Source organism: Geotrypetes seraphini, chromosome 6, assembly GCF_902459505.1.
Source record: "Geotrypetes seraphini chromosome 6, aGeoSer1.1, whole genome shotgun sequence".
In the NCBI taxonomy this organism is placed as follows: domain Eukaryota; kingdom Metazoa; phylum Chordata; class Amphibia; order Gymnophiona; family Dermophiidae; genus Geotrypetes; species Geotrypetes seraphini.
Window position 1 is genome coordinate 245,256,979 of NC_047089.1, and position 14,741 is coordinate 245,271,719.

Genomic DNA, 14,741 nt, shown 5'->3' on the forward strand with positions numbered 1-14,741 from the left:
TAAAGACAAATGTTTCCAAAATATCTTCTATGCACTATTATTTACAAAAATATTGCACAGAATTGAGTTCAAGCCTGTGGTACTCCAACAATAGTCCCTCTCTTTCTTTGTTTGAACACTATTTAGTACTTTTCTTTGTTATACAGTATAATAATACTTGTGGGAACACTGTGAGCTTGGGAAGCATAAGAATAGCCTTACTGGTGAGACCAGTAGCCCATCCTCACGGTGGCCAATCCAGGTCACTAGTACCTGGCCAAAACCTAAATAGTAGCAACATTCCATGCTACCGATCCAGGGCAAGCAGTGGTTTCCCCCATGTCTTTCTCAATAACAGACTATGGACTTTTCCTCCAGGAAATTGTCCAAACCTTTCTTAAAATCAACTACTCTATCCATTCTTACCACAATCTCTGGCAATGTGTTCCAAAGGTTAACTATTCTCTGAGTGAAAAAATATTTTCTCCTCTTTTAGTACTATGGTTGAGATATGTTTTGAGTTTCATTGGATAAAGCAAAAATATAAGCATAGTTTTCTCTTCCTAGACGTCATCATAGCCTGCAAAGCACCAGTCATGACATTATTCCTTCTAATAATGCATCAACCACCAGTGCCATTAACTGCATGTCTGCGACTCCATTTTCTATTGCAAAGTAGCCTTCAGTTATTACCATACTATCTGCATTTGTCTTTACCCTTGGAGTGTGCAAGACCATAACAAAATGAACTGTCCTCAACCATTCTGAAAGGACTTCAAAATCACTACAGAGGAAGTCCTGTAGCATGATTTGTGGAGTATTACACATGTGCTATTCTGAATTGTGGATCCAAGCATTACTAGATTTAAGAAATGCAGATAAGCCAGCCAAATATACAGCAATTTGAAAAAGACACTGAGGCCTACAATGTTTCATCTCGGAGCATACCTGGCTCTCGGCCTGGTCCAGCATCTTCTGCACAGCTTCCTAGAAATGGTGCAAACACAGCACTAGTGAAAATCCCAAAGTCGTACAGTATCTGGTTTTTGGTTAAGAACCCCATTTGCAACATTGGCTGATCTCATGCTCTTGGCCTTTTACAGTCCACACATACCACTCTTTTCGCAAAGCCTCACTTGTTCTTAAAGGATACAATTCTCAAGGCCTCCATGATGATGAATGACTTTACCAAGATTAACAGGGCATTCTAGAAAACTGCATTGCAAACACTCACTGTTTTCAGTAATATTCTTACTGTCATGTGATCTTACTTCAGCTTGATTGAACCCAATACTAACTGTTAAAAACAAACTGCCTTAAAAAAACCCAAAACAACCTAACCTCTTTCGAAAGCTCCAAAGTTTGCTTTTTAGATGCTGGTTGCTAAAGCTTTAAGGGTCAAATTCGATAATAGATGTTTTAGGCGCCGCTAGGCACCCTGAGACCATAGTGACGCCTAACTAAAATCCGCACCTTACCTAAAGTACTTCAATTAGCCTAAATGATATGGTAATTGACCACACCGTTGAAGTTAATTGAATAATTAATAAAAAAATTAAATTAAAAGCTAGGTGCAGAATTCCAAGCAGTACCTAGCGCCGCCTATGTGGAGATGCCCTCTGACGCCTATCTGAACAGTAGGCATGGTTAGCGGTTGAGTTAGATGCCGCTAAGTATCCAATACAGGCGCTGGTAAATTAGGCCAGTGAAAACCTGGCCTAATGTAGCAGTTCCTACCTTTAAGATGCCTTGCAACACCTAAGTCTGCTTAGGGGCTGCTAGGAGTGATTCTATAAACAGCGCCTAGCAGCTGATTGACAACTACACCAAGCAATGCGGGCACAGCTAGGCGCCATTTATAGACTCCAGCCTTAAACCCCCCCCCCCCCTTTTTACAAACTGTAATGTGTTTTTTAACGCCGGCCACAGCGGTAACAGCTCCGATGCTCAGAATCGGCGGTGTTACCACTGTGGCCAGCGCTAAAAACTGCAGTACGGCTTTGTAAAAGGGGGAGAAGTGTCTTATGTCAGCGTATATGCTATCTCTTGTTTTCACATAAGAAATTTTACCTAGCACGCACAGTAAAATGATAAAATTACAAGCTGTGCAATGAAACGTGTTTTCATTTTATGTATATATGTGAATTGTGACCCATTCAGAACAGTAGATAATGTGGGCCACATATAATTTTTTAAAGATAAAGTTTAGCATGACTCATGTCAAGGCAAAGAATAGATATACTGTCCAACGTGCCTGTTTAACAGAGTCTAACCTTCCTTTTCTCAGCTTCTTCAAATCTCCTTAGTGAGTTTCTTACTTTCATTAGACCACTTTATAAGCTGACATTTATCTTAAGGTGACCATCCCCAACTTAGGGCTCCTTATACAAAGGTGCATTAGGGCCTTAACGTGCGCTAAAATACCGCGCGCGCTAACTGCTACCACCTCCTCTTGAGCAGGCGGTAGTTTTTCCGCTAGCGTGCACTAATCCGGTGCATGCGCTAAAAACGCTAGCGCACCTTTGTAAAAGGAGCCGTTAGTTAAGTGGGATTAATATATTTGAAAATAGGTTACCCAAGCTTTTCTCACATTCCATACCTAAGGTCCATATTATGTTAAAAAAAAAAAAAAAAAGCTGGACCATTATAAATATAGCTAATTCTATAAAAGCAGCATCTCATTCAAATCAAGGGGGTCCTGTATCCTTTTAATGAACAGCGACCAGCTTTGTGCTCGCCTGATTTAATGTTAAATCAATCAGTCCTGCTTGTGTCCTGTTAAGGAATTTTAAAAAATGATCTGTTGACGTTTTGATCAAGAACAAATAGTGCTGGGGAACTAAATTTGCTAGAAAGTTCCTTTAAAATTGTGCAGAGTTCAAGAATCTTGAGGCTTTACTGCCATTCACAAACTACACTTCCCCCTCCGTAGTCACGAATTCTGTATCTACAGATTCGCTTATTTGCGGTTTTAGACCACAAAATTCATTTTCATTTTTCAGGCTATTTTAAGCCCTGTAAGCCCCCCCCTAAGCCTTACTTGGTGGTCTAGCGGGTTTTTGGGGCAGGAGTGATCTTCCCACACTCCTGCCCCGTGCAGATCGCTCACAGGAAATGGCTCGAGAGACTACGGGAGCTCAAGGCAGCCATTTCCTGTGAGCGATCTGCACGGGGCAGGAGTGTGGGAAGATCACTCCTGTCTGAAAACTCACTAGATCACCAGATAAGGCTTAAGGGGGGGCTTTCAGGGCTTAAAATAGCTGGGGGAAGCGGGGGTTAGGGGCAGAACCGGCCCGAATATTATTTGCAGTTTTTTAATATTCGTGGGCCGGCTCTGCCCATAACCCCCGCGAATACGAAGGAGGAAGTGTAATTATTAGACGACTAATTTACAACTGTTGAGGTGTGTTCCAAAACCTGTTAAGTACGAAAAACTGTTCTTTGGATAAATGCAAGCTTTTATTTTCAAGAATTCTCCCAACGTAAAGAATATTTTTTAAATGAATATCATATACCTTATGAATAAATGCCTTTTAGTGCAAATTTTCCACATCTTATGGCTATCTATAAAATCAGTGTTTCCGGTCTGAACTCATTTTTCAAAAATAAAAAGTGGAACTTAGGGCTCCTTTTACTAAGCTGTGTTAGGGCTTTTATGCGCGGAATAGCCGTGTAGCGCGGGGTTAGCACGCACTAATATGCGACGTGCGCTAAAAACGCTAGCGCACCTTAGTAAAAGGAGCCCTTAATGTATTTAACAGGCTTTAGAACTCACCTCTTCAACTGCATCATATTCTGAAATCCAAAGGATTCAGAGATTCTTTACTCCCCCCTTTTACAAATAATAAAAAAAGATACATCTTGATGAACCTGCAGGTATGGATGAGCTGTGACATAGTTTGTGTATATGAACTGTTAAGGAACAGCACAGGATAATTCCAACATAGTATCAACAATCCTAAATGAAATATTACATTATTTAAATGTCTTAATTGCAAATACAATATAACAATGGTAAACCTATTTTCATTTAAAATCAAATCCTTAGGGTATAAATGGAAGTCATTAAACATATTCCAAACTGTCAGGCAGACGATGCAGCATAATCTGTCCAACTCCCTAATGACTGTAAGCAGTCGCTTACCTTCCCCTATGCTCAAATGGAGAGATTGATTATAAGATCTTTCTGTCAGGCATGCTGTATCTATGTGAAACTGTATACACTGGTGATGAGGTTTAATTGCTCAAATTTCTTGGGCACATGTGGGCTTTTTATTTCAGATCCTCAGAAAAGTATTGAAACATGAACATCCATGCCACCCTCCTGCTCCGTCTGGGGCTCAATCTCTCACAAAGAAAAAAGATGTCACCAGAGAGGAGCAGAGCCATGACCAGCAAAGATCTGTTGAACTATGGCAACTTTTGCAAAAAAAAAATACCTTTCATTTTCTTTTTTTTTTCTAGTTTGAAGAGAAACAGTGAATAGCACTGACATAATCAAGAAGCATCACTCAAATGGACATTTTTCTTATTTCAAAGCTAAAATGCCTCTTTATTCAAGAATTATTGGGTTCTGACATATGTACTACAAACTGCGTCACCCTGAATTCTATGTGATATTTAATTTTGCAAATTATTCCATCAAGCTAACTAATGCACTTACGTGAAAATATTTTCAAAAAGGGACAGTGGAAAATTTGGCTGTTGCTGAAAAACAAAGATTTTGATAACCTCCAATATTAGTCTGAATAAATTTGCTATATGGATTCAATTATTTTAATTCTAATATAACATGGTAAAGTAAAATATACAGCTAAAGTTCTACTTAGTGACGCTTCAAAATGTCAAATCAGCCAAGAGATCACAAGATCAGGATAAAGTAATGTGCCACTGGATGTCTTATGAACACAATAAGCCACTCCTGGGTGTGCATGGTACAATAGATTCTCACACACTTCCTCAGGGGAACTTGGTTTTACCTCATGTCACAGATCACTTATTTGTTACACTGCAAATAATTTAACTAATGTCTGACACTGTGAATGAAACTGTAACCCATTCTGAGCTCTTTGGGGAGGACGGAATATAAATCTAAATAAATAAAGTGGACAAAGAGGAGAAGAATTTGATTTGTTTTACACTCAGCTGCATAAAGACACAATCTGCTTTGAAATAAAGAAATTGTAATGTTAGTACTATAAGAGGATATGCAGTGCGTTTATCCTGCAGGAATCACCTCTCTCTCCCTCTTCTCTTGTTGTTTCTGATCTTCTTCCTCTTTCTCTTTTCTTTGTTGGGCTTCCCATTCTTCTTTAATCTTTCTCTTTCAAAGTAAAAAAGCACAAATACTTCATTATTTATCACAAACCACCGTTCAGAAAGTATGGTACAAACAGAGATGTTTACCCTTATTTCTTATCCTTGAGCCCTGCTGGACCAGTCCAGACTAACAGGTAATTATATCCCTCTATCAGTAGAGGGAGGCAGTGACATCATCGGGATAGCAGGCAGTGCAGCCAGAAGTATTCTCAGTGTGCTAATGCCAAAGCTAAGAATTAACGAAAAGGATCATGTGTATGTGTATATATATTTTCTTCTGGCTTATTACCTTACTAGAAAAGAGCACGAAGCAATAGAACAAAAGAAGGTCCAACCTAAACTGCAGTAAAGAACAACCGAGAACAAACAAAACAAAACTGCAGATCTGTACAAGACGTAGGCAAAATTTATTAGTGACAAAAATATATATATGCAAACCCTTTTACCAATCAAGGGACCCGACACGGTCCGTGTTTCGGACAAACCTATTATTATTAATTTTTTTAATCATTATTTTAATTTATTATGTGTCCAATTGTGCTTTTTAATATTATTAAACTTTATGTTACCTCTTATTAATAATAAATTTTATGTTATATTTGTACCTATTAGGACCCCTGACGAAGGTTTGTCCGAAACACGGACCGTGTCGGGTCCCTTGATTGGTAAAAGGGTTTGCATATATATATTTTTGTCACTAATAAATTTTGCCTACGTCTTGTACAGATCTGCAGTTTTGTTTTGTTTGTTCTCGGTTGTTCTTTACTGCAGTTTAGGTTGGATCTTCTTTTGTTCTATTATTACCTTACTAGAGCAGCCCAGACTGAGGGGATATAAAGAGAAATTAGGTTCTTACCTGCTAATTTTCTTTCTTTTAGTCCCTCTAAACCAGCACAGAAATGGATGGGTTTACGTTCCTCTGCCAGCAGGTGGAGAATGAGACACTGACTTTTGGCTGTACATAAGTGGGCTGTGCAGTCCCAAGTACAATCAGTCTGACGAATAGGCAAGCAGAACTAAGAAACTAACAACTGTGAATTATAAACAGCAACATCACTCCCAGGAGAATAGCAATTAACAATCCAAAGAGGACAGAAAAACACTGTTGGATATTGATTAGAATAAGATCCTTCAAAAATGTCCCCATAGTTCACCAGCTACACCAGACGAACCAAACATCGCTGTTCTTATAAACTCCCTTAACAACCCAGACCAAAAAGATACCGCAGAAAGGAAGGGTCTGATTTTAGCGATATTGTAGAGAAAGAAATGACAGGGTTTGAATATGTGAGAATGAAAGAGTCAAAGATTACCAGGAGTTTCCAGCCGACGAGACAAGGAGGACGAAGGCATTGTTCACAGAAATAGAGAACGGGGGAAGTGGGAAGATAAGGAGCTCGGTCTTGGCCATGTTTAATCTTAGAAGGCTGTGAGACATCCAGGTAGCAATGTCAAACAAGTAGGTTGAAATTTGGGATTGAATGTCTGTCAAGATTTCAGGTGTAGAAAGAGATCTGTGAGTCATCGGCATAGATACTGAATGTCATGGGAGGAGATAAGAGCACCAAGGGAAAGGCTGCGAAATGGCAAATGAGGTTCAACGTGGATAAGTGAAAGGTGATTCATGTCAGTAACAAAAATCATATACACGAATACAGGATGTCCGGTGCTGTACTCAGAGAGAGCCCCCAGGAAAGAGACTTGGGAGTACTTGTAGACAAGTCAATGAAGCCATCCGCACAATGCTCAGCGGTGGCGAAAAGGGCTGATTAAGAAGGGGATCACAAACCGATCTGAGGTTATCATGCCGCTGTACCAGGCTATGGTGCGCCCCCACCTGGAACACTGCATCCAACACTGGTCGCCGTACATGAAAAAGGACATAGTACTACTCGAAAGGGTCCAGAGAAGAGCGACTAAAATGGTTAAAGGACTGGAGGAGTTGCTGTATAATGAGAGGCTAGAGAAACTGGGCCTCTTCTCCCTTGAAAAGAGGAGACTAAGAGGGGACATGATCGAAACATTCAAGCTATTGAAGGGAATTGACTTAGTAGAGAAAGAGAGATTGTTTACTCTCTCCAAGGTGGAGAGAACGAGAGGGCACTCTCTAAAGTTAAAAGGGGATAGATTCCATACAAACATAAGGAAGTTCTTCTTCACCCAGAGTAGTAGAAATCTGGAATGCTCTTCCAGAGGCTGTTATAGGGGAAAACACCCTCCAGGGATTCAAGAAAGGGTTAGACAAGTTCCTGCTGAACCAGAATTTACGCAGGTAAGGCTATACTCAAATAGGACACTGGTCTTTGACCTAAGGACCACCGCGTGAGCGGACTGCTGGGCATGATGGACCATTGCAACGACAATTTTTATGTTCTAAGTGTAGATGGAAAAAAGACATGGTCCCAGGACATAGCCCTGAGGTACACCAACCAACAGGAGAATGGCAGTGGAAAAGGATCCATCAGAGCATATGCTAAAGGTGCAATGGGAAAGATAGGAAGAAAACAATGCGATAAGAGAGCCCTGAAATCCAAGCAAGGTCAGCATATCAATGAGTAGGTGGTGATTTACCATGTCAAAAGCTGCAGATAGACCAAGAAGGATGAGGATGGAGTAGAGGCCTTTGGATTTGACCAGGAGCAGGTCACTGAAGATTTTCATTAAGGGCAGTTTCTGTAGAATGAAGAGAGAGTGAAAGCCCAATGAAGCGGGTCAAGGGTAGCTTGAGATGAACAGCAGTGAACAGAACATTCAAGTAGCTTGGATAAGAAGGGGAGGAGGGAGACAGGACAATAGGACAGGTAGGTCCAGAAATGATTTTTTGAGGAGTGGTGTAACAACAGCATCAGGCACAGTTGCAGTGAAGAGTGAAAGGTTGATGGTATGGCAGATAGAGGGGATGACAATAGGAGAGATGGGGGGATAGGGTTACAGGAATAGGTGATGAGTTTGGAGAAGGAAAGAAAATGTCCAGTTTCCTCCTCAGTAATTTCAGGAAAGGAAGATAAGATGGCAAGGGTCAAGGAGGGGTTAGTAAAGCAGGCTCAGGGAGGTGGCTCGTTTTGAGACCTCAAGGTTAATTTTGTGAACCTTCTTGTAGAAATACTCAACCATAGTCTGGGGGACCTTGAGTAAGCAGTTCAGTGTGGCCAAGAGGTGGGGAGGGTTAAAGCCGAGATAGTCAGGCGGGTGTTGTAATCTTGTCTGTCAAATGAGAGTGCAATTTGTAAGGTCAGGAGGAATTTGAATGAATGAAATCAGCATGAGAACGGGATTCAAGCCAAAACCGTTCCAGGAGCTTAAGTAGCGAATTTTAGAGTGTAGCTAGAGCTGTGCTTTGGGGCACCTTACAGAGCGTGGGGTAGGGTTAGTGAGGGTATTTAGAACAGAGGAGAGAGAGTGGTATTTTAGGAGACAGCCATATTTACAGACTTGTGTAGCCTAGTGGTAGAGAGAAGGGGCGAAAGAGCAGTGGAAAGTGTTGGGATCGTTGGCCTGAAGACTCCTAAATGTACAGGTGGAGATGACAGGGCTGGGGAGGAGGGCGATGGATTGTGAAAGTTATCAAATGATGGTAAGAGAGGTGAAGGACTGCCGTGGAGAAATCTGTGACACAGCAGTAGAAGACGATAAGATTAAGCCAGTGGTCATTCTGGTGGATAAGGAAGGTGGAGCACAGCTGGAGATATCAAATGAGGACGTTAGGGCTAGAAGTCTACAAGCATAATAGTTAGAGAAATTGTTAGTATGAAAGCTGAAATAACCAAAGATGAGGGAGAGAGATGAATGTTCAAAAAAGAGGGAAAGCTAGGAGTTGAAGTCAGTGAGGAATGAGGAGAGGGACTTATTAAGGGGACAGTAAATGACAGCTACATGGAGGGGCACACGTGCAAAAAGCTGTATAAAGTGGACTTCAAAAGAAGAGAAGCGGTGAGACTGAGGTGAAAGAAGGGGTTGAAATCTGCAAGAGGGTGAGAGCAGTAGCCCAATGCCACTTCCACGACCAACTGGTCAAGGCGTATAAGAGAACAAGTAGCCCCCATGACACAAGGCAGTAGCTGAAGTAGAATCATTCCGGCAGATCCAGGTCTCAGTCAGTGCGAGCAGATGGAAAGATTGAGAGATGAAGAGGTCATGCATGTAGACAAGCTTATTGACAACAAAGCAGGCATTCCACACGGCACATAAGGGCAGGGAAGAGAGTGACCAGAAGAAAGTCTATGAACCAGTCCCTGGGAGCAATGCCAAGGCTCAAGGGCAACGTGGTGCACTTTGGGAAGAATAATCAAAGTCATAGTTACCGGATGCTAGGGTCCACCTTGGGGGTCAGTGCTCAAGAAAAAGATCTGGGTGTCATCGTGGAGAATACACTGAAACCTTCTGCCCAATGTGCGGTGGCGGCCAAGAAAGCAAACAAATTGCTAGGAATTATTAGAAAAGGGATGGTAAACAAGACTAAGAATGTTATAATGCCTCTGTACTGTTCTATAGTTCGAACTCACCTTGAATACTGCATTCAGTTCTGGTCTCCTTATCTCAAAAAAGAAATAGCGGCACTAGAAAAGGTTCAAAGAAGAGCGACCAAGATGATAAAAAGCGGATGGAACTCCTCTCGTATGAGGAAAGACTAAAGAGGTTAGGGCTTTTCAGCTTGGAAAAGAGATGGCTGAGAGGAGATATGATTGAAGTCTACAAAATCCTGAGTGGTGTAGAACGGGTACAAGTGGAATGATTTTTTACTGAATCAAGATTTACAAAGACTAGGGGACACTCAAAGTTACAGAGTAATACTTTTAAAACCAATAGGAGGAAATCTTTTTTTCACTCAGAGAACAGTTACGCTCTGGAATGCATTGCCAGAGGATGTGGTAAGAGCAGTTAATGTAGCTGGTTTTAAAAAAGATTTGGACAAGTTCCTGGAGGAAAGATCCATAGTCTGCTGTTGAGACAAACATGGGGCTACTACTATTTGGGTTTTTGCCAGGTACTTGTGACTTGGAATGGATTGGCCTCCGTGAAGATGAGATACTGGGCTAGATGGACCATTGGTCTGATCCAGTAAGGCTATTCTTACATTCTAGCTGCTGACTCCGCCCTGTTCAGAAAAATATCCTGCTGCACAAGTGCAATCTGCATCATTTGCTGGAGGAAGAGAAATACTGGGAACATTCCTGGCTGATGTCATCACTGAAATCTTCAAGTGTGTCTCGATCTGCTGATAGGGTGACTTAACTCATTAGTCTGGACTGGTCTAGCAGGATAAGGAAATATACATTTAAGCATTTAAAAGAAACAATTTTATTTAATAAACAATGTACAGATGATATCTAGATGTTGCAACAATCTTTAGTAAGATCTACCACTTCTGATGTATGTCAGGGACGCTTCGTCCACTGTACACCTCACATCAAGATCTAGTAATTTCAAAAATGGATTATTGTAACTCTCTATTAAATGGAATCTTTCACAAAGATTTAAAACGCTTGCAGCTTATTCAAAATACGGCCATTAAAATAATCTCGGGAGCAAAAAAATACGATCATGTTACCCCTTTGCTTCAAAAGGCCCACTGGTTGCCAGTCTCTCACAGGGTAACTTATAAAATCGCTCTTCTGGTATTTAAAACAACGCAGACCAACACACCAGCTTTCATAGATAGACTTCTGATTCCATACGACCCCCCAAGAACCTTAAGATCCATCTCTCAATATAACCTTAATATTCCCCCTGCTTCTCCTTCCCACCTCCTTCAAGTCTGACCAAATCTGTTGCAAATCCGATTAATTTGTTGTAATCCTGCCCTCTTCATCTTTGAAGTTGGCTAAACTTGTTGTAAATCTCCCTTCTCATCTGCCAAGTTTTGGCTACAGTTATTGTAAATCCTATAAATTTGTTGTAAATCTACAAGTCTATGCGGATCCTAATCTAATTTAATGTAAACCGCCTAGAACTCGCTGGGTATGGCGGTATATAAGAATAAAATTATTATTATTATTATTATTATTAAAAATCATTGGCACACGTTGCACCTCCACGTTTTCTGTTACAGCCCCTACAATCTGGAACGCTCTCCCTTTGTATATAAAAATGGAAAAAAACCTAAAAAATTTTAAAAGCAATTTAAAGTGCTTTCTTTTTAAAGATGCTTTTAACTGAACTACTTTCCCTTAACTATTAATTTTATACTGTTCCCCAGTTCCTAAGTGTTTTTCCCTTATATGTTCCTCACTTTTCTATTACAAATGTATTTCTCCCCCCTTTTCCTTATGTTTCTATGGCCTACGGGTCAACATTTACCCAGTTTGTACGGTCTGAAGTCCTGCAGTTTACTATAGGAAAGTACGTTTAATTGTCATTTTTGTTAAAATGTTAATATTTTTTACTTTGTACAACGCTTTGTAGTATCGAAAAGGCGTTTAATCAAAAATTGAATAAACTATAAACTATTTTATTTTTATTGATAATTTTATTTCTGAAACATAAGAAAAGCAGAACAAAGCTCCAAAATACACAACAAGAAAAAGGCAGGAGCACAGGGTTTCTTCAGCGCTTCCTGCACAAAAATAATGAACGAACATAGCAAAATCCCCCCCCCCCCCACCTCACATCAAGATCTTAATTTGGTATCAGCTTGAAAGTTTACACAATTATTTCTGGCTGTTGTATGTAGATTGCGTATTTTTGCAATTACCTCTTCTTCCTCCTGACGTTTTCTTGCTGCCTCTTCCTTTTCCTTTTTCAGCTTAAACTCCTCTTGGGCCTTCTCTTCCCTCTGCAGCCACTCTTCATGCAGTTTTTGCCTATCATTATAATAAAAAAGTACTTAGCAACAGTAGCAGACCCAACAGAATCCTTTTTCCCCGTAAGAATATGGTAGTTGGAAACCAGATTGTCCATTTGCCTGACCTATATATATCTCAACACTGGTTTGATGCTCCAAGCTTGAACTAATTCCAAACACTGTAGCAAAGTTATTCTGTAAATCTCATAAGAAAGATTATGTAGATCTATTGTTGATTTGTCTTCACTGACTACCGGTACTTGTAAAAGGACAAATCATATTTAAATTGGCCTGTGAATGAGTTATGATATAATGCTACAGTAGACTCTCTGTTAACTGGAACTCAGGCAACCAGTACTCTCAAGCAACTGGCAAAAAAAATCTTCCCCGAGACTACTTTCACTGCCACTCTCCACTCCACTTCAAATCCTCCCACTGTCACTGCCCCCCCCTCCCTCCCCACAAGGCCACTGGTACTGCTCTCCTCCCTTTGCGCCCAAGATGATTGGTGCTGCTGTCCACCCACCTCCCCCACTGACTGGCACTGTGCTTACCATACGCGTGCCGGTGCTGAAAGAGCTTGAACTGGATTGGACCCAGGAGCCCCAAGGCTCCAGCTGTCTTATCTGTCTTGGGGAGAGCAGGAATACAAAGACTTATTTTTCTTGTTTTGCAAAGGACTCTCTTGTGGAATAGCAGTTTAAAAGGCCACCCTACCTGGAAGGAATGAGCAAGAAGACACTGAGAAACAGCCCTCTAAACTAAAGGGGGAGGGGTTGATCAAGTTTTGAATTTATTTTCTTTGGGGCTGCTTATTTTTCTCTGCTGTCCTGGACTAAATAAAAAGAGATTATGTACTTACCCTGGTAAGCTCTTTTCCAGGAGATAGGTGAGACATTCTAGACAGTAGGGGGCTCATAATCAAAATGCAAATACATCTAAAAACCCATCCAAGTCGGCATTTAGGTGATCTAAAAGGTCGTCCAAGTACCGATAATTGAAACGGGTTTTTAGATGTATCTAGAGGCATTTTAGGCCTTTGAATCCCACTGTGTGCCCAGAGTAAAAAGGGATGGTTTTATACAAGTGGTTAGGGCGGGATGTGGGCCAACCTAGACTTAGTCGTCCTGCAGCGATAATCTAAAGTTTGACGAGACTTCCTTGACGGAACTTATACGTTGTGAGTTCAACGATCTAAAATCAGGTATAAATGCCCAAAAGTTATCCAAAAGTGACCAGATAACCACTGCAGAGATCACATAAAGACCCCAATACACACACGCCCCCCTATATTCACTGACCCTGATCATCACTTTGTCCAAAAGGTTTTGTTCTGGGCATTTGATGATTTTTTTGGATGAGAATGTGGTAGAAAGATAGACGACTTGGCGGTTTGGCCGATGAAATGCCTGGATGTATATTTAGACAATTCTTGAAAAAAAAAAATATTTTGGATGTATTTTTCAAGAATGGACTTTAGACGCTGCCGACTTTGGATGACTAGCGCGTTAGGCCAAAATTGGACTTAGACGTTCCTTTCAATTATGCCCCTCCATAGTTATATCCCCATAGCCGCATGATGCTGCAGAAGAAATCCACTCTGGATTTTTCACTCTGCCTCTGTTATACTTCACAGGGCTCTCTAGCTCCACCTTCAGTTAGTACTCAAGCACCTACCTACCCACCCAATACATGTGAAGTAGAAGCACCTGTAGCAACAGGCTTAAACAAACTGTTCTGCTCAAAAGTAACTAAACAGTACTGTTAATCGCCAACACTGGCTTCAAAGGAGCGCAGAAACTACTCCTCAATAAATTGAAACATATATACAAATTCTTCCCAGCCCACAAGGGCTGACAGGCATCCAAGAATCAGTTTGGAGAAGCATAAAAAGACTGAAACTGTAAGCAGGCAACAGAAGGACAGGGCAAGAGTCTAGAATGTCTCACCTATCTACTGGAAAGCACAGTTACTTACCGTAACAGGTGTTATCCAGGGACAGCAGGCAGATATTCTTAACGCATGGGTGACGTCACCGACGGAGCCCCGGTATGGACACTTTTAACTAGAAAGTTCTAGTTGGCCGCACCGCGCATGCGCGAGTGCCTTCCCGCCCGACAGAGGAGAGCGTGGTCCCCAGTTAAGATAAGCCAGCTAAGAAGCCAACCCGGGGAGGTGGGTGGGACGTAAGAATATCTGCCTGCTGTCCCTTGATAACACCTGTTACGGTAAGTAACTGTGCTTTATCCCAGGACAAGCAGGCAGCATATTCTTAACGCATGGGTGACCTCTAAGCTAACAGAGAGGGAGGAGGGATGGTTGGCCATTAGGAAAATAAATTATGTAACACAGATTGGCCGAAGTGTCCATCCCGTCTGGAGAAGGTATCCAGACAGTAGTGAGTGGTGAACGTGTGAACTGAGGACCAAGTGGCAGCCTTGCAGATTTCCTCGATGGGCGTGGAACGGAGGAAAGCCACAGAAGCAGCCATAGCTCTGACCCTGTGAGCCGTGACAGCACCTTCCAGTGAGAGACCAGCCCGAGCATAACAGAACGCAATGCAGGCAGCAAGCCAGTTGGAAAGCGTCCGTTTAGAGACAGGGCGACCTAGACGGTTAGGGTCGAAGGACAAAAAGGGCTGAGGGGACGAGCGGTGAGCCCT

The 14,741-nt window shown here is 41.5% G+C and overlaps 1 protein-coding gene across 1 annotated transcript in view; it reads right to left on the reverse strand.

The window, feature by feature from the left end:
- ZRSR2 (zinc finger CCCH-type, RNA binding motif and serine/arginine rich 2) overlaps positions 1-14,741 on the reverse strand; it is an 82,558-nt gene that overhangs the window by 44,186 nt on the left and 23,631 nt on the right. The window contains exons 4-6 of the mRNA XM_033948353.1: positions 11,990-12,098; positions 5,216-5,302; positions 928-966 (exon numbers count right to left, since the gene is read on the reverse strand). Of these exons, the coding sequence (XP_033804244.1) occupies positions 928-966; positions 5,216-5,302; positions 11,990-12,098 (235 nt within the window). The remainder of the gene's footprint in view (positions 1-927; positions 967-5,215; positions 5,303-11,989; positions 12,099-14,741) is intronic.